Source organism: Haemorhous mexicanus, chromosome 2 (genome assembly GCF_027477595.1).
Source record: "Haemorhous mexicanus isolate bHaeMex1 chromosome 2, bHaeMex1.pri, whole genome shotgun sequence".
Taxonomy (NCBI): domain Eukaryota; kingdom Metazoa; phylum Chordata; class Aves; order Passeriformes; family Fringillidae; genus Haemorhous; species Haemorhous mexicanus.
In genome coordinates this window covers 49,979,578-49,999,265 of record NC_082342.1, presented here as the reverse complement: position 1 = coordinate 49,999,265, position 19,688 = coordinate 49,979,578, and the positions used below count along the sequence as shown (strand labels likewise).

General features: G+C 36.8%; 1 protein-coding gene across 1 annotated transcript in view; it reads left to right on the top strand.

Annotated features, from left to right (window-relative positions):
- Positions 1 to 19,688, top strand: part of MIPEP (mitochondrial intermediate peptidase) — a 65,798-nt gene that overhangs the window by 28,616 nt on the left and 17,494 nt on the right. Inside the window, exons 12-16 of the mRNA XM_059838750.1 lie at positions 411 to 488; positions 1,466 to 1,670; positions 4,468 to 4,577; positions 9,573 to 9,647; positions 15,296 to 15,415. Coding sequence (XP_059694733.1) covers positions 411 to 488; positions 1,466 to 1,670; positions 4,468 to 4,577; positions 9,573 to 9,647; positions 15,296 to 15,415 — 588 coding nt within the window. The remainder of the gene's footprint in view (positions 1 to 410; positions 489 to 1,465; positions 1,671 to 4,467; positions 4,578 to 9,572; positions 9,648 to 15,295; positions 15,416 to 19,688) is intronic.

Sequence of the window (19,688 nt, the reverse complement as noted above, 5' to 3'; positions counted from 1 at the left end):
GCCAGATCTTCTCCACTGCTCTTCTATTCTCAGCCTCCAGCAAGAAATGCTGTTCTTTATATACTGTGGGTCAATTTATAATTACTCCTTACTCTTTCTATTTTTATTTCTGTGATAAATCAGCTCCTGTTTGTCATTTGTGGGCTTTTTTAACACAGAAAGTACTTTTAATACTAATCTGTGACTAGCTAGTTTGGAGTGAAATGCAGAAATGTCTGTCGTTTGAGATAGAAGATGTGAATTTTATCCAGATATTTATTTTCAATTAAAATTAAGAACAGATTTTATATTATTTATTCCCAGTTTGTTTGCTGTTTCTTCATTATAAGTCTTGAGATTTGAGTATTATGTCTTCAGTTTGCATGTTATCAATGCTTTTACTATGGAAATTATACTCTTTTTTTCTTCAGGCAGTTGTTCATGAAACTGAAGGTTTGCTAGGGTACATCTATTGTGACTTCTTTCAGCGACCTGATAAACCTCACCAGGTAACATTTATGATCTGACTTCAGCTCGGGTTTTATATAAGTAATGACTGTAGCATTAGTGCTGTTTGTGTTCAATATAAATTTAGTAAAACTTTCCTCATTTTTAAAATAAATTTAAACAGGGAATCTCTGTAACTTCATGTGTGGGTTTAGGTCAAATATTTTTTAGAGCAAGCTTTCATTTAAAAAAAACTCCCAATAGGCTGAACTCAGACTCTTTGTGGTACAGAATAACAGGTGCTACAAAATGTTTAGAGAATTCCGTTTAGAGAAATGGTAGATATTTAAACACTTGTTTTCTGGCCTACTGTTTACAAGTAGAAATAATCTGACATTTATACTTTCTAATCTTTACACTCAACTAATTTTTATTCTAAATTCTCTTTAAAACTGTAGATGGTTCTAGCTGTTGTGGCTCAGTCACTACCTAGTGCCAGTATATTTGCAGTAGGATGCAGTACAGTAGACGCTTCACTCAGTAGAAGCATCTGCAGATTACCAACTTTAATGAGGTGATGGGTGGACAAACTTTAAATCTACATTAGTTTGCTATATAACTCTTTTGCTAGTAATTCACAATATACTAGTTGTGCTGTGTGGTGTATTTTATAAAGAAGTTACTGCTGAAGGTTGAGGAGAGAATTTAATCAGTACGTTATGGATTTGATGCATCAGTAAATTTCTTGTCACTAGTGATACCTGTTAGAAAGTTTGAACAGTTTTGATAATTCTAAAACGTGAAGAAATAATTTTATCTTCTAGAAGCAACACAGCCTTTCCTTTATGGAATAAAGTAATTTCTTTATGAATTTGAGGTATATGGTAAGGATGGAGAAACAGTGTTGTTCAATAGCAGCTACTTGTGTAGCTGAGTATATGTTCCGATTTGATTTAACAGTTTAGTTTAATTTAATCATTGTTTTAATATCACTGATGTAATGACATTGGCTGTCCATGTTTACTTTTACCTTAAAAAGGACTGTCACTTTACAGTTCGAGGAGGCAGGCTAAAGGAAAATGGAGAGTACCAGCTACCTGTAGTCGTTCTTATGCTGAGCCTTCCCAATTCAGCAAGGGGTGCACCAACGCTACTAAGTCCTGGCATGATGGAGAATCTGTTCCATGAAATGGGACATGCTATGCATTCTATGCTGGGGAGAACTCGGTACCAACATGTCACTGGTAAGAAAGTTATTAAAGTCGTGATTTTTTTGTTTTAGTCAAATGTTTAATTTCCAGAAGAAAGGTGTAGATTAAAAAAAAAAATTAAAAGTAGAACAAAACAAAAGAATAAAAAAGGTATGAACCAAAAATGGTTGTCATGTTAATAGTTCTATACCCTTGATGATTTGAGAATACAGTATCAAATCTGCAGATATTATGTAAAACTCAACCAAACAACATTTGAATATTCTTTTTCTAATAAGTATTAACTATTTATGTCTCCTCTTTATGTACTGTTGATCTTTATTCTGTTGGTGGTATCCACTCTTTCAAGTTTGTCTTATGTGGCGTTCATAATCATTGCGATAGTTGGAGGTTGGGAAATAGGTTGTACCTACTGTAAAACCACATTGAATCCTGGGTTGGAAAGGACTTAGGAAAATGAATGAAGGAAAATCAGTGAATTAGGTCTTGCAAAGAGTAGTGAGGGTATTGGCTGGCAGGTCTCTGGCTTCTATAACCTTCTGCAGTTGTGGCAAACAGGTCAAACACCCATGCTGGCTAAGGCTGCTTGGCATGCTACATTTTTTACCTGTAGACAGCTTGTTATATTCTTTTCTATAATAGTGTGCTGGAAATCTCAAGTGCAGTGGACATTTACTTATTAAAAAATAGAAACCAAACAAACTATGAAACAGGTGAGATTGTGAATCCCTTGTCTGAAGAATTAGTTTTTTAATATGTTTTACCTTTTTTATGCTAATGATACAAAGGGGTGTTAATGTTAAGTTCATGTTTTATCAATAGATACCTTTGCACCCAGTGGCAAAATACTCTTTTTTTAAGTTGTCCATTTAAAATTAAAGTTGACTGAACTATTTTATAAGTATGTCACTACTAGACATTGTTAAAACAGATGTACGCTGCATAATTCCTTCAGTAAAAGCTCTGTATAGTCTATGGGACAGCTAAGGGCTCTCCCCCACTCCTTCCACTCATATAGGCTTGCTCATCTTGAACTACAGGAATACTTATATGCCCAAAATAGCCACTTCAATGTGAATTCTCCTCTTGTGCTGAATCATGTATTTCTGCATGTCAAACTCTTGAAGGGGCAGGAAGTGGCTAATTGTGAGGCTCAGATTTTCCAGGAGTCCCTGTGTATGGTTTCTGTGTTGCCTTAGCTCCAGGCAGTCCTGCATCCCAGAGGATTTCACTCCAGATCTAGCATTGCAAAAGCAGCATTGGAGGTCAGTGGTGTTGTTTCTGCAGAGAATCCTTTTTTAATGGATTTGGAATGTGCAAAAATGAAAGGGCTTGTCCCAGGGATGTCTGTTAGGGGCTGTCTGCTCTCATGGAAGATGAGGGTGGTAAAGTATGGAAACAATATGACTACAGGCTATTGTGAGCACAAAAAAACTTGACATTCTAGTTGAGATGAGCTGAGTAATTTGACATCTTTCCTGCTCTCTCTTGCCTTACTTTTCTTTAATTCAGAGCTACACAGTGCAGATCTTGCATTTTCAGAATCTAAGGTGAATTTTTGCTACCAAATAGATTTTTCAGCAGTGGTGCACAAACAGAATCACAGTTTTATGTGTCAGTGCAGAAGTGCATATAGCTAATGTGTCTGTGGAAAGGAACAGTGTGATTTGAAATTACATCAGAGCTGTATCTAACAGCAGTAAGTATTAGAATGATAAAGGTACTGGTGAAACCTCATGCAGTGTTTGGGCATGTTCATTTTGTGTGTCTAGTCTGAAGGTGAATTCAAATTGCAGCAGGTACAGAGAACTAGAATGGATAGTTTCTTAGACTTTATCTTGCCTTTGGATAATGATGGCTCAGAGAGAATATAGTTTCTCTCTATTTAGTAGGTAAAAACCAGTGTGATGAATGCTATTTGTATTAAAGAGCAGTATCAGTCTGAATCCCTGAGTGTAAACAGATTATAAATTAAGATTAAAAATTAGAGAAAGGTTTGTAGAGGTCAAAGGAGTGATTTTAAAAACCAGTCTTCAAATAATAGTAAAAGCAGACTGGGATTTAAGACTGATTCTGAATGTTGACATTGTCTGGCAGACCGGGATAGAGGTGACGACCCAATGGGTCCACTATGAAAGCAACAACTTTTCCATTGCTAACTTTAATAGAGAAATTAGAAATTCAGCTTTGATTTAGCAATGTGTTACACTTTTTAGTAACTTCCATTGGGTAAGATGCTGATAAAGATGAGAGTAAATAAGGTTTTTGGGAAAGAGCTTTTTGAAAATAGTAACAGCTGAGATATTACCTCATTGCACTTGCATAGAACATATCTTCAATCTACAAGAGTGTTTCTTGAATGAATGACTTGGTATCATAAAGCAAGGTTAATATAAAGCATAAGAAAGCTCAGCAAACAGATGGAAGCTAAAACTTGTAACTGTGAATGGGATTAAGGCAGAGTTTTATTTACATTGTAGTTTAATTTAGGTTTAGGATACTTAAATAGATTTGGTGTTTCATGTAGGGCCAGTTTGGCTACAGTCTGGTTTAGTTTAAAAAGGGTGTGATCCAGAGCTTTATAAGGTGCCTCACCCAGCTGTTCAAATATTTTGTTTTACTTTGTGATTTATAGTAAAACGTGTAGGATTATAATGAAGCTTTTCTGGCAGTATGTACAATAATGGAAATAAAATATTGACTTAATAAATGAAAGAACATTAAAGTTCACCAAAAGTCCAAACTGAAAGTTGCAAAACCTTTTGGGAAGAGTTAACTATTTGTTAGTGAAAATAGCAGATGCTAATGTGTACAATTATTCTACCTCTAGGAACCAGATGTGCTACTGATTTTGCTGAAGTTCCCTCAATTCTGATGGAGTACTTTGCAAATGACTATCGAGTCGTTAACCAGTTTGCAAGGCATTATAAAACAGGACAGGTAGGGAAAAAAAGGTAAAATTTTGAAAATGGGAAAAAATGTATGTGGAAAAGAATGATCTTTACATGTGTTATTAATTAATAATGTTTAAAGTAGAAATAAACAACGGATAAAGTTATTTTAGTATTGCAATTTCAGTTATTCAGAAAAAATGTTAATATTGTCATTGCAAAAAGGATAAATGTAATCTGTGTAAGAATACTAGGTTCTTATATCCTAGGTTCCAATACATATTTAAAACTTTCAGCCTTTTTTTTCCTGCAAGGTATAGTATGTAAACAACTTCTGTGTGAATCAAGTGGTTTGGAATGATTTAATATAATTACAGGTAAGTTATGACAAAAATAGCATTTGTCATTGAACTCTCCAAAGTCTGTCTTAAAATAAAGCTCAGGTAACCAATCATGGATGTAAATGGAAATGATCTGCAGTGTTTCAAAATTTCCATTTTTAGCACAGTGTAGGGCAGTGAGTGAAATATTTTGTGATGAAAAATATACTGCTCTATTTAGGATTATATTAGGATTAGTTAGATTCTGTCAGTCATGAATTTCTGCATTAAAACTCGGATGTCGTTCTCACATGAAGTTCTATATCAGTCTGTTGCAAGGATCTGCTTTCTGTGGGGTATTTGGAAAGGAGTGTTCTTTGGAGCAAGGTGACTTTTGGTGGTCACTTTCATGTTGTGTAGTGTTATACTTCATTGGGGCTTCTTATCCAGTACTAAGCATTCAGTGCATTTCAGTATTATGGAAGTAGAATTATGTTTGCCTCCATTGAACAGTGAGGAAAATATGTTGTCTAACTTCTTTTTGAATAGATACTGTCTGAGAAATTTGCTCTGTAATTTTTCTCTTTTTTTCTTTTTCTTTTTTTTTTTTTTTTCAAGAGAGCAATTGTTTCTCCAGAATTGATTGCACTAAGAAAGGTCTCTTTGAAACCTGGGAATTAAACTCAGTTCAGGAGTGTTGATCATTTGTCTACTTGAATCCACATACAGAAATAGGGCTTTCTAATGTTCTCTATAAAGTTCATGTAGTGTTTAAATCTGATTGCATATGAGTTCAGAGAATGAGCTTCAATAAAACATCTGAAAGAGATTTGTGGAACATTATTTATGGCTTTGTATTCTCAAAATGACTTGACAAATCTAAACCATGTTTCGTTTCAGTGCAAAAGCTAAGAACCAGACATTGTGTCCCATTTGGCATTTCCATAAACTACTTCTGCATATTGGTGGTGAAATCTTCCCTTTTCAGACAGCAATTGAGAGAGGTTTGATGTAAAAGTCCAGTCTTGAAGAGGGCAAGAATGGATTATGCTGGATGATGAGAAGAAGAGCCTGAAACTGCTCTGTGGCTCTTGAGAGCATTAGATTCCTTCCTTTTAATTGCTTTTTAAAAATTGTAGAATGCATTTTTAAGCCATTATCCAACATCTCTAAACCTGCTTTTGCTTATATTGATTCATCTAAGCTGACTTTAAGAATCTGATATCAGATTTCTATGTTTGTCATTTAAATACAAATAGATTGAAGCAACCTTTTCTGTTGTGTATATGTTATGAAGTACTTTGACTTGAAAATCCCATCTCTCTTACATTTTTAACTTCACAAAGATCTGTTTGGGACTTAATTTCTCTGCTTGTTCCCTGGTTAATTCTCTTGTTGTGCAAGTAGGAAATTCATTTTTTTTTGTTTTTCCAGTTTTTGATTTATTTGAAAAATAAATGAGTCCACTTTACCCTCTTTTCAAGGGGAAGTAAGGAAGGTGGACAAAAAAAGTAAAATGTGAGAATTGTGAAACCATTTAATCAGTATGTTGTTCTCTGTGAGAACTTCAGTTAATTTTCTTCTTATGGATTAAGAGACTGAGCTTTTCTGTGCTAGAAGGCTGCTAGAAAGCTGTTTTCTTCACCAGCTATGCCAACAGAGCTCTGCTGGATGTTGGCAGAAGGTGGACTTGCTACTGACCCAGTTTGTGTTGGAGGCAATGCAGATAATTTTACAAAGCATCCTTCTTTTGGTGTTGCTGCATCTACACTCTATTTTTTGCATGTAAACTTCAGGTGGTGAGGTTTCTAATATTCCTACTGAACATAATTGCATCAGAAAAACTTGCCAGTGTAATCTCACCTTAGCCATTGCTATATAAGTCTGTTGTAGAAGGATTCATCTTTGAGGATCTGCACATACAATCAGTGCTTATGCTTGTGGGAAGAGGAGAGAAAGAGGTGTTTTGATTATTAAAACATGTGAACTGTTTCAAATTGTATTTTAGTAGCATTGCAGGAAAAGAAAATGATGGACAGACCTTCAAACATGAAAGTTCATTTAGATGTAGATCATGAGGTTCTGGTCCAAAATATCTTGAAGTTTATAGAAAGCTTGTCTGCTTTCTATCCCTTTTGAAGGGTTGTGCTGTTGAATGTTGAAGATTGACAAAACTTGCAAGCTCTCCTGTCAAAAGGAGCAGGTGTTTTGAACTTAGTTGCAAAAGCTGGCCAGTACAAATCTATTTGTTTCAAGAAAATAGCAAGCCTGATTTTCCTTTCATCCAAAAGATGACTCAAACCAAAAAAATCCTTGAGATAAAATGAATAAATAGAGAGGACTGTAATAATTAGTTACTGAAGTTGGATTAGTCAGGTGAGCTCATGAAGTCAAGCCATACCAAAATGGGAGCATTACAGTACTTAAGCAGACAGTCTGGTGCATGGGTGCCATTCTGTATCACTGTGATTTTGTTTAATTTCATTTGTGAAGTGCAGGGATACGTGGTAGGTCTGAGCTAAATAATTTTAAGCTTGTGTGAGTTTGGAGGCTCTCTTGAATAAAGGCCAGTGTTTCAGCTGTTCAAATTTGAACTGAGTTCATTTTTCACTGAGATGGAATTACAAAGACAGTATTGTATTAGCATGATTACAAGAATAAGCCCACAGATAGTACAGTTGTAATGTGTTGCGATTACTGCCCAACTGTAAGGAGTTAAGCATGCTTTGGGGGACACAGGGAATTCTTTTCTTTTAGCACCATGAAAACTGAAAAATTCATTCCAAGATCTTAAAGTTATTTAATGGAGAAGGATAGAAGAGTGGGCTCAAAGTAAAGCATGTAGTGTTTAAATTTTAAAAATTAAATGGTTATTCAATGAAATAGTTTTAGGCAAAGCTCTGTGAAGTCTTTCTTTTAGAAGGAAGATGACAGTCTCATTCTGGTTTTATCGGAGAATTTATCTTTCAGGAGAAGTGAAGTAAGAATGCTGATACCTTTTTTTAAATTCATTGAGCTGTTTATTAGGCAACTGTGTGAGATCATAATGGAGCAAGGAGGAATAGTTTCTACTGCCTGAAAAAGTACATGCTCCATTTCAATACCTCAGTGTATCTGTGTGCATGACATTCACAGAAACATACCTTGGAGTGGAGTTGTGATCTTTGAAAAACCCTCTGGAGTGAAATTCTGCTTCCCTGAAATCTTAAGATCCCAAAGGTGTTTTGGGAAAAATAAGTGACCTCTTTATCAATTTAAATTCTTTCAATTTAATCTAATTTTGTCAGTGTTTTTATGGTGCCAAATTCTGCTTGGTTGTAAATTATGATCACAACACAGTCTTTGAGCCAGGTCAGTAACACTGATAGATTTAAGAAAGACATAAGTGGTTTTTCCTCCTTTGCCTTTTTGTTAACAGGTGGTCATAAGAGTGACCTGTACTTTTTTCTTAATTTTACTTTTACTTTTGTCTTGATTCTTTTGATTTTCTGCCTTATTAAATTCTTTGGTTCTATACCATGCTTGGCCTAGCTAACTTTTGACTTGGAGAAGAGGTTGCAAGCCTTAGCAAGTATTGCATAAAGCAGCTGTGCAAGCAGAGAATTTTTCTTACCTGCTTCGACTTTGAGATTCTAGAGTCAGTTGATAAAATTTCTTCACTTAGGTGTACCTTCTCTAGAGCTGGGTTTTATTCTGTGAACATTGTTTGTCTGGAATTCATATAATTTGCAGGGTATCTAAACGTATGGCTTTGCCATACCTGTAGACTTTCTTGGATTATTTCTTGAATGCTTCAACACAATATAAAAGCATAGGTATGATTTTAGAGTCAAGTTTAATACCTAGCATCCCTATAACATAGAGATGCTAGGTATAAAACATAACTCTATACATGTTGTACAACTTGTAGTACCTTCCTTAACATTTTAGCAAGAATGCAGTTATTTCAACCACATTCCATTTGTTTGGTTAAGGAAGCTGCTAGGGAAAAAAAATAAATGCTTGTTAGGAAAAACATCTCTTGAAAAGCTTCAGCAAATGGTGGAAGAAGCGTAAGGTCAAGCATTCATAGACAGATGTTCTTGAAAATGTGGCAATAAAAAGTCTTTGGATGTTTTTGCAGACATCTGGAAGGAAAGTCAAAAGGTTTTTTTTATAATTCCTTGAAAAGTGTTTCTGACTTTTCAGTATGTGGTGGCATGGATAATTTTATTGCCATAGATGTGGAATAAATTTAACTTTGTTAAAAATTTCAAAGGGTAGATATTTACTGTTCAGTACAACTAAATATTTTTATGTGGGTTAGGGTTGAAGGATGTTGTCTCAGTTGAATTTATGAAAACCCAGTATTATTAAGCTCAGTATTATGAATTATATGATGTGGGACAGCTTTAACTGCCCCAGTCTGTTCTTTATATCTAAAAATAGTAATAACATCTTTAATAGGCATATAAGGGAATGTGGAGTCAGTTTATAGAAAAACAAGCAGATTTCGCCTAATGATTTCTCTATTCCTGTGTAGATTAATGCTGATATCATAATTGGCCATTTAATGCTTTGTTTGCAAATATTTCCTTCTTCAATGCAAAGCACTTCAAATGTGTTTTATTGCCACCAGGCATTTTTTTGTATCTTCAGCCTCTTCTAGTAATTAGCTATTTAAACACAATTTACAAATAAACAATAAGTCTAAATGTGACCTGTTTTTTTTTTTTTTTTTCAAGCCACTACCAAAAAACATGGTGTCAAGACTATGTGAGTCCAAAAAGGTGTGTGCTGCAGCTGATATGCAGCTCCAGGTATGTGCTTTGCATTTGAGTTTCTACTCTCTATTCAGCACTTACAAAACATGTTTTTGTTCTTATAATTTGACCAAGTTTTTTATTTTAATGTAGATGTGTTATCTAAGTATATGAAAATTAATTAAAATGAATGAATTTTTATATTTTTATGTTTGTTTTTTTGAACATATTCTGTGTTTTCTGCTTAAACCTAAATGCTTACATCTATAGGAAAATATAATAAAAACCACAGTTTTTGAAAATGGTTGGATTATCAGAATTCCCAAAGGTAGTTTAAGATCGAATTCTTGAGTTAATGGAATTGTTTAAGGAGAACTTGAAATAGAGGAAGTATTGTGTACCTTGGATCATTAAAATATAGTAGGACTGAGAGATACAGTCTACCACAGTAAAATCAAACCAGCACATCTATTTACTAGAGTGTGATTTGAGTTCCTTGTCTTCTGAAGCTCCAGATGAAAGTGGCTACTTGTGACATCAAAATTGCTGGTTGAACTGTCAGGATGTAAGACTTCTCTCTCACAGTGTTAGGAAAAGTAACTAAATTCATAAACCTTTATTTTCTGTGGGTAGGTGTGATTGTCTTTTGTCATGTGATTGTCACATAGTCATAAACAATCAGTGAGGCTGTTCTTCAAAGGAAGTAAAGGAAATCAGAGTTCTATCTAAAATGGTATTTGGCCTTTTTCAGTCCTGCAACAGCAGTTTTCAGATGTGTACAGTAGCATTAGCATCCAGCCAAGATTTTCTAACCGTAAGCATTTGGCTGTGCTTAGTGTGCTACAAGTTCTTACTCTGTGATTTTGTTTTCTTCTTTGTTTTGCCTTAAGCCTGAAGCATAGAGTTTTTCCTTCTACAATTAGCCTGGTGTTTAGGTGAGATAACTCTGCTAATACTTCAGTGAAGGTTAGTTACTGAGATGTGAAAAAAACCAATTTTACAGATCTTTGGTATTTCTTCCTTTGAGAAGTGGCCAAATGATCACAACCCTGTCTACAAATAGGAGTTGGGCTGGTTAGTTGAAGTTGATCTGAAAGAGAAACTTCAATATTTGCAGTTTTCTCTGTGCAGTTACATAGAAGACTTTAAATTAATCAGAAGCCTGGAGTGTGGACCTGTAAGTTGTATACATGTCATTTATACTAGTCAAAGCCAGACTGAACACTGTTTACAGTGTATACATATATTTTTCCTTGGTTAAATTTAATGGACTTTTGAATTGGACTTTTGAATTGTGCTTTCAGTGCAGTGCTGGCTGTCAGCAGCCACTGTTGGCTGGGCAGGTGCTACCTGTGGCTGTACCTCCGTAACATGAAAATATAACTGCACTCTCTCTAGAGGTCTGATTTTAAAATGCACACTGCTGGCTTTGAAAGATTCTCATAGATATGTCTGATAATCCAGAAGGAATGTGGGCAAGAATATAAATAATTAATACAGGAAGTTTTTATTGGGGAAAAAAATCTGGATTGAAATAAAATTTTTACTTTGAATGCTTAATTGTGGAGATTTACTCATGGGGGCACAGAACATGTATAGATTAGTAGCCACCCAAGGGTTGATGAGGTCCTTTGACATGCACCCTTTCTTTTCTAGTGTCTCTGTCCATAACAGCTATGTATCAGTCTGACAAATTTCTTTCAACTTTTTATGTGTATTTGCTATGATCTTGTCAAGGTTTGAGACCAAGTTGGCATTGTGGAGGCTAAATAGGCTCAGATATCGAGCAATATAAGTCACACAGATATTCACAAGTGACATGGCTTCCCTGTTCTGTGGTGCAGGAGAGAGTATTCCAAAAGGAGAAGTCATTGCATCAGTTGCTTGTGCTGGGGCTCTGCAATGTCCCTGCTGTTGCTGGCTCTCAGCTGCTCCTGGGGCCTCTTTAGAGTCTGTCTTGGAGTCATTCCAGACCCTGTGGCTCAAGAACACCCACTTCTGGTGGGCTCAAGTTCCCATGGGTGCCTAATGATTGACTGGTGCTGGCAGTGATGCAGTGATTTAGCAGGCTGCTTGCCATCAAATTTTTTTTGTGTAAATTAAGTTAAACTAGTTTCAACACATGCCAAATGACCACAATGCCATACAGAATAATATTATTCATTTCCTACTTTCCGCACTATGTTTTTGGAGATGCCAGGTGTAAAACCTGCAGAAGTGTGCACTCATTTCAAAGAGACAAATTGGCAGAACTGTTCTGTTGAATAATTCAAAAGAATGTCCCAGAGAAGTTGACTACATGGCAAATACAAAGCTAATACATTCAATTTTAGAAGTGCATATTGTAAGTCATGCAAATTAAAAAGTATAATAATTAATTGAAGAAAATATATTTTAATTTGCAGATGCCAAAATATATATGTGCTGCTAACTGTATACCTGAAAATACTGTGAATGATGATTCTAATACTGTTCCTTCAGATTTTGCAAAGACTATATTCTGTATTTATGGCTAGATGCTATGTTAGCTGTGTTTGACCTTTAAAAGTAGAAAAAATGCTGACAAATATTCCAGCAGTGTGGAAAACACCTGGGGGTTCTTCTTCTGTGGTCTGTTCAGAAAATAAGTCTATTGGCACATGAAAGTAAGAAATATTGCTGCTTTTTCATAACTATAATACCTCTGAATTTTCTTTTAGGTCGTGTAATCAGTTACTCAGAAGGAAAGATAGGAGAGTCCATACATCTTCTCCTAAGGCTTTTGCCAGGCAGATTGAATCCCAGAGTCTTTCAGTCAGTAGTAACTTCAGTGGAAAATGCCTAAGTGTGTGCATATTAATGCTATTAAGCAGACAAGGAGCTAGAAAGAACTGGAATCAAGTGAAACTAATAAATACCAATGTAAGTGCAAATTAGAGAGACAGTATGAAGATTAATGAGTATTTGATGGCGTTTTTATATTTTTTAGTCTTTTGAGGAATATGTTTTACTGAAATTAGATATCATCTTCTATCTGCTGCTTGATATTAAGTATTAGCTTGCTCCTCAGCAGTATCATCTAAAATCCTGTGGTCTGGGGATGTGTTTCCCTTTCCCATTTCAAAGGCCTGTGTAAACACACAGAACTGTGGTTTGTAGATGGAAATGCATGTGGGTATAAAGTTCATCCAAGTTTATTTTCAGGGATGGTTTTTTTAACCGTGCTGTCCAGGTGGCCTGGCTCACAGCTTTCTTCCCACATTGTACATGTGCCAGGATCAAGGGAGAGCTTATAGCTGACTTCGGTGACTCATTTCCCTGTCACCACATTGTTCTTTAGGCAGAACATTTCACTGGCCTTCGGTTGACATTTTCCCACTTCCTAGCTGTGAGTTGAGCTTTTGCTCCTTGACCACAAACTACTTCACTCCAAATTTTACTTTGAAGAAGGTTCCCTACAGTGCAGATGCAGTTCCCCCATCTTGTGAAGATCACTGAACAGCAACTGCAGACTGGTCCAGACAAAGATGGGAGATAGATGGGAGATAGAGGATCAAGGCAGTGCTGAAGCTTGAAGCTGAAGTCTGTTGTTAGATGCTGAAGTTCCTCATGTTTGATTTGGGTTTTGTAGAGAGGAGAGGGGAAGTTAGTGTGAAATGACTACTGCAGAGTTAAAAAGGTCTAAGGTGACAGGACAAAGTGACCTTTTTAGGACTATTACATGAGGTAATTTTCAGGTCTATTCATGGTACTTACTGCGGGTCATACTCTTAAGCACCCTTTCTGTCATAAACCTGTAGCTTTTGTTAAACTGTAAAAAAAAAAAGAATGGAGTCTAGTGACTAGGAATGCAAAGCCATTGTAAAGCCTCTTTCTCTTAGATATGTAAGAGTAAGGTATTTTTGCAGTCTAGTGTAGATTTCTCTGTATATTTTTAGTCTGAACAGATGGTTTCTGGCTACTCTGCAGTTGTAGATGGACAGTGTTGAGTGCTTGCACGTCTTGATCAGTGTTGCTACCTGGGACATAAAACTTGCACTGTCATTAATGGGTAATTGTGCAAGTTGAGTCTTACCTCTCTTCTCCTCCTTAGCCATGGCTAATGAGGAGCAAGCAGGAAATCTAGGAGTAGCTCCTGCAAGTCACAGTTTATTCACCCCCCTGCTTATAACCCTCACATTTTCTTGGAAAAAAACCCAGTGTGCCAAGAGAGACTGTCAAAGGGTTTATCAGTATGTTAGAAGACAGCTTATTCAAACAGAAGGAATATACTCCTTTAGAAACTGTCACAATTTTGGTGAAACTACATGTCGTATCCAGAACAAATAAGAAGATTCTGAATTCTGATAAATTATTAGAGTTCAGAATTATTTCTACTAACATTTCATAATAAAGAATGTTTTCTGAGGTTCAGGGGGTTGTGTTATTTAGGTAACATAAAACTTCCAAACAACTTTTTTTTTCCATAAAATTTCATGGTTATAGTTCCTGGAACAGTGTGTTTATGTCATTGGGGATGGTATTGCACCCCGGGATTGTGACTGGGCCTGAATCTCTAGCCAAATTATTTGCTACATTGCTTGCAAAAAAGCTTTTTGATGCTCCTTATTGCAACTTTCCTATGAAGTGTGCTGACTATAGGATGACCTGACCTCTTTCCTTAAGCATCTGGATCCATCAAACCACTTAAAAATATCTTGTGTTGTTGAGTAGTGTCCTCTGTCTTCCTTGCACTTCCACAAAATAGGAAATCTTCATACTAAAAACCAAGGCTGCCATCATTTCTTCTGTCCATGCCTGTTTCATGTTTTTTGTTACTGTTCCAGAGACTCCACCTTGCTGTCTTTGCTTGGAAAGTCTTTTTAATGGTGCTGCTTTCCCACTCTCTGAACACTTCAGTTATTTGGTCATGCACCCGTGAATTTTTATGCATGTGAACTACAACAGAGTGCACCTGCATTCTGTTGTAGTTCACATGCATAAAAATTGCTTGTGGAGCAGCTCTTACTTCTGGCAAAGTGCCCTCCTGGTGCAGTGTGCTTTTAGCTAAGCTTACGCTTAAGCAATTTATTGCTCTGATGGTGAGAGCTAAATTAAAGGAAAGATTGACCTTAGTACTACACTGTTGCAGGGCTCTGGCAGAAACTCCGTAGCGTCTGCCGCTCTGTGTAATGAGCATGGTGCTTTTAGGTCAATGGTTGGACTTGATAATCTTGGAGACCTTTTCCAACCTCATTGATTCTGTAATATTCTTAACATAATTCTTATGTTCACTGCCTAAGCCATAAGTTGCCCTTGCAGGGGTGAGGCGTTCTCATGGCTGCATGTACACATCTTGAAATAGCTTATTTTGCAGTGTTCGCTTAAATAACTTCAAAATAGGAATTTAAAAATACTTTTCTTGAAAAGGGGGACTGCTGGAGGGCCTTAGGGACAGATCTTAATTTATTCAAAAGGTGCAGACAGTTTAGTACTTCCAGTGTGATAAATGACATAAACATGGGTTTATGAAAGGTCATGATGGTGGTGGTTGATGAACTCCAAAAATCTATTTCTCTGCTTGTATAACATTAGTATGTTATACTAATTATAGAAGATTTCCAAACCATATATATTTAAACTGTTCCCTCTCCCTAGTCCATATCTCATATTCTTTTCTTTGTGTGTTTTTTGGTTTTCATATGCCAATAATATGTGCCAAAGACAAATGTGTTTTCTCTCTTCAGGTTTTTTATGCTGTCTTGGACCAAATCTACCATGGTAAACATCCTCTAAAAAAGTCAACCACAGAAATTTTAAAGGAAACCCAGGAGAAGGTTTATGGATTGCCATATGTACCCAATACAGTGAGTAGCAGAATAACTGTATAAGCTGCATCTTTTCTTTGATAGCACAATACCCCTTCCTCTTACTCACCCTTGCCCTGCACACTCATGTGTTTGCTGCTGTATTGTTATATTGAAAGAGTTTTCTTTCTTTCACTCACTTTATCCAGAGAAGGGGAGTTTTTGTATAAATGTAATCTATTAATGATGAACTTCATTGCCTTGCCTTTATTTTCTTAGTAAAGAAGGCACTGGAAACAATATATTGGAAAGAGTGTTCATTTAAGGGTTTCAAATGCTGCTTATAAAAGGCAGCAAAACGGTGTGCTGCAATTGGTGTCTGTATGCTGTCAGCATGAGAGAAAGTGTAAAGCAGGAAACGGAAGTATGTTCTTCTCACTGTATTCCTGTGACCTTTGTCATGTCATTTTTGCCTTCATGTGTGATCTGAAAGTGAAGAAGTCTGGAGTTCTACTGAACTGTCTAATTTTGATCTTCATCATGACATGTGTTTGTTCTGTACATCATGTGACAGCCAAAGGTGTAGTTTGTATATGGCAGTCATGGGATTTCCTGGTCTGTGTGAAGCTGAATTCCTGCTGGAGCCTGGCCCCCTGTCTCTGTTTGACCTTGTGGTCAGAATACCCAAATGCTTTTGCTGCTTCAAGGAAATGTACTTTCCTCCTTAGCAAAATGTCTTTCCTTCTCTGAGAACGGTGTTGGGAGATCCGTTTCCTCGTCATAACTGTACTGCCCCTGCTCACACCTCCATAAGAGTGTAACATCTTGTACTAAGGCTATGATCATTTTGAAGTGGGACAGCAGCTTTTGGCCTGGAACTTAATCCCAGCAAAATATACTGTGAACTTCTAATGCAATTTTCCACAATGTTTTACTGAAAATTTAAATTGTCTTGCAGTTCTTGACACTAATTTTACATTCAATAAATATAAACATAAATTGCATTAGAATAACATTAGTACTCTATAGAGTATTTAATGTCTGTAGTTTGTCTTGCTCTCCTTTGCTGAGCCTCCTTCCAAACTTGAGACATGTTTGCATGTTTAATTTGTCGTCTAGATAAAAAAAATAAAAGCCTTGAAGTAAGGGTTTTAAAGTGAAAAGTATATATTATTTCCTCTCATTTGATTTCAGAGCTAGACATTAAAATACAGTAGTAGGAACCATGTGCTTTTTATGTCTGTTTTTTGGTTAGGTACTTACAGAGCTGGCAGAGAAAACAAAGTGTTTTGATTATTTGAATTTATCTGTTCTCTATACATTTAGATTCCATTATGTATTGCTAAGTCAGGCTTCTATATCTTAGGTTAGTGGCGTTAGATAAGAGTATTTCTTCCTTAGTTAAGATCTTCACTGCATCAATGTGATTTTTCTGTAGCAGCATTGTCTGTCAGGGCTGCAAGCATAGATCATTATCTCTTCCTGATGAACCTTAATTCTCTTTTATTGCTCTTGACAGGCAAGTAAACTCAGTAAATATCCTCTGAATGTACTTGGTTGGGCTTCAGTCTTATTGTGCAGACTTATTTTCTGGAGTAGAGCCACAGCATGTGTCTTCTGTCATTCTCAGGCACAGCTCAGATAATAGGACAATTTGCATGTGTCTTTTTGTTACAGTGCTTTAAGAATGAGGCATATAGACTACACCTAGTAAGTAAAAGCTGCTGCTGCACCTACAGGCTGTACCTGTATGAGGTAAACCTAAGCATCGCATGTTACGTGCCAACAGTAGGAGGGATAGTGCAAAAGAAGTCCTGTTCAGAGACAGTGGAAAATAAGTCATGTTGAGGTCTGTATTTACCATTCAAACAGATTTTGCAGGCACTGGGGCAGCAGGCATTGCACACAGCCATGTTTGCATTGGCTCCTTTGATGCAGACGGGCATGGGAGCTGGTGCCATGTGCGAGGCAGAAAGGAAGCCAGATGGAAGCACAGAGAAACAGCAGCCCACTAGCCTTTGTTGGTCTAAATAATGCAAATCTCAATTTCTGGCTGGCCATTGCTTTTCTGTTCAAAATTATACAGAGTTTACTGCTGGCTCCTGGGGGATGAGATTCCACTGGGATTTCATTGCTCTGTTACTGAATCCAGAAGCTGATGATTGCCAGGCAGGGGGCAAGGAAATGTATCTGCCTGTTTTTGTAGAGTCCAGCAGTTTTTGTTGCCAGAGGAGATTAGTGTTACTGAGTTTGGAAAGCGAATAGCAATTTTGCACAGGCTGGATTCTTGAGTCCTGATGATCCCTTTAAAAAGCAGCCAGTCTTCTTTTTGATTCTTGTAGGTAAGCAAGATAAACAAAATAGTAATGACCATACTTTTTCCAGCCATTCCTTCCTGAATGTACATTTTGTAAAAATCTGTGCACTGTGGGGAATTCAGTACTTTGCTTTTGCTCCAAACTTTTGTTCAAATCATAGCTTATTTCTTATCTCTTGTGAAGTGGGTTTTCATTAATTATGGCCTGCCTTGCAGTTGATGATACTGTCTGCTTTTAGAGTGTCTCCCCTGGTCTCTTCTACGTTTGTCCCATGATGCCCAGAGAGGCTTTTGAAAATGTATCGGGTGACCCTTTGATCAATCTGAGACATGATCAAAGTTTCTCCCCATAATCTGTTGCTTAGTCCCCTGATGTCCCCCAGGTTCAGGCTTGAAAAGTACTTTCCTTTGAGACAGTCATCAGAACTTAATGATATGCCATTGCTAGTCCTTCGCCAAGCATAATAATTCCTATCTCCTGCTGGGGGCTTGGTTCAGTATTGTAACGGAAAATGACACACAGGGTAAACAGACCCTGCAATGATAGTGGAGTTTGCAGCCTCCTGCAGTTACAGGAAGAGCTCTCAATAATGGAGAAGTAGTACAATAAACACTACCTGCCCAGATCATTATACCTGTATTTTCTTTGTGGAGTAGTTTGAGTCATTAATTCTTATTTTCAGAAAATTATGGACTTATATATTGTCTGTCCATTGTAGTAACCTTTTCTAATCTGGAATTTTGGTGGGAGATGGTTTGACTGTGACTGTGGGGAAAAAATGGTTTTGAATAGCGAGGCACAAGGAATCTGGGTTCTTTTTTAGATGACTGCCAAATAGTCCCTTTTGCATTTTTCAAAATTACATTGTCTTCTGGTAGGCTTTTTTTCCAGAAACAGCTGAATTTCTTGTGTGGTACTTGAATACAAAGTGCGATGCTGGAATTTAACCACACACATCATTATAATTACTTTTGATAGGAGGCAACATGTTGGTATGCAGAGTGCCTTTGATATTTTTTGGAACACTGAATAATTTCCTATATGCCTTTTTGTTTTAACATATTAAAAATACAGATTACTTCAGAAGGACCACCTTTACTGGTACCTTAAAGTGTGCATCAGGTTACAGGTTTAATTATGGCTATATAGTTTTGTCCAGAGTGTAAGTTTCTTTGGCAGCATGGCCAACAGTTGCTAGTGTTTGGAGAGACCAAAACACCTGTGAGACCAAAAATGTTAGCCAGCCAAGTTTGCCAACAGAAGACAAGGCAGGTATTGTGAGAGATACCCTAGAGCAAAGATGTGTATGAAAATGGTGTATCACCAGTGTGGTTGTTAGTCTGTCTTCTTCCTGCAGCTGGGAGGACTCTGCCCAGACAGGGATCCTGACCTTGGAAAGCTCCACCTAGGACCTTGTCTTAACTTGCTGTGGTTATGTCTGTCATGTTCCTGACAAAGGAAATCAATGGATGAGATGCAACCTAACATTTGGAGTGCTTGCTCAGGGAGGCTGTCAGGCACTACGGGAAGATGTGGCTTGCCATGGGAGCTGAAAACACAAGTTTTTCATTAACAGGGAACATGCAGAGGCATGGCTGTTTGGTCAGCTGAGGAGGAGTTGATGTCAATAGACAGAACTGGCTTCTCTACAGAGAGAAAATAGTTTTTGCATCACACAAGGTTGCCATGAGCCAAAGTTTCCTGTTTTGTTGTTGTTGAAGAAAACGTGTGTGCAAGAGAGTGTAGTTTTAGCAGGCTTATTCCTCAGCCCACTGAGGGCTGGCTGGCAGTTCAGGTGAAGTATCTTGTTACAGAATTTGCCATCTGTGTCCTTGTGGCATCTGTTGTCTTAGGATTTCTTGTTAAGTTTTTGGAGTGACTACTAATGTGCAGTTATATATAACTCTGTTTTTGTATAAAATTTCATGTGAATATCAGTAATGCATATACAAAGAATAAATAGTCAGACTGAGCAAGCAATGAGGCAGCTGGCTTAAAGTAAATAAGAGATAACC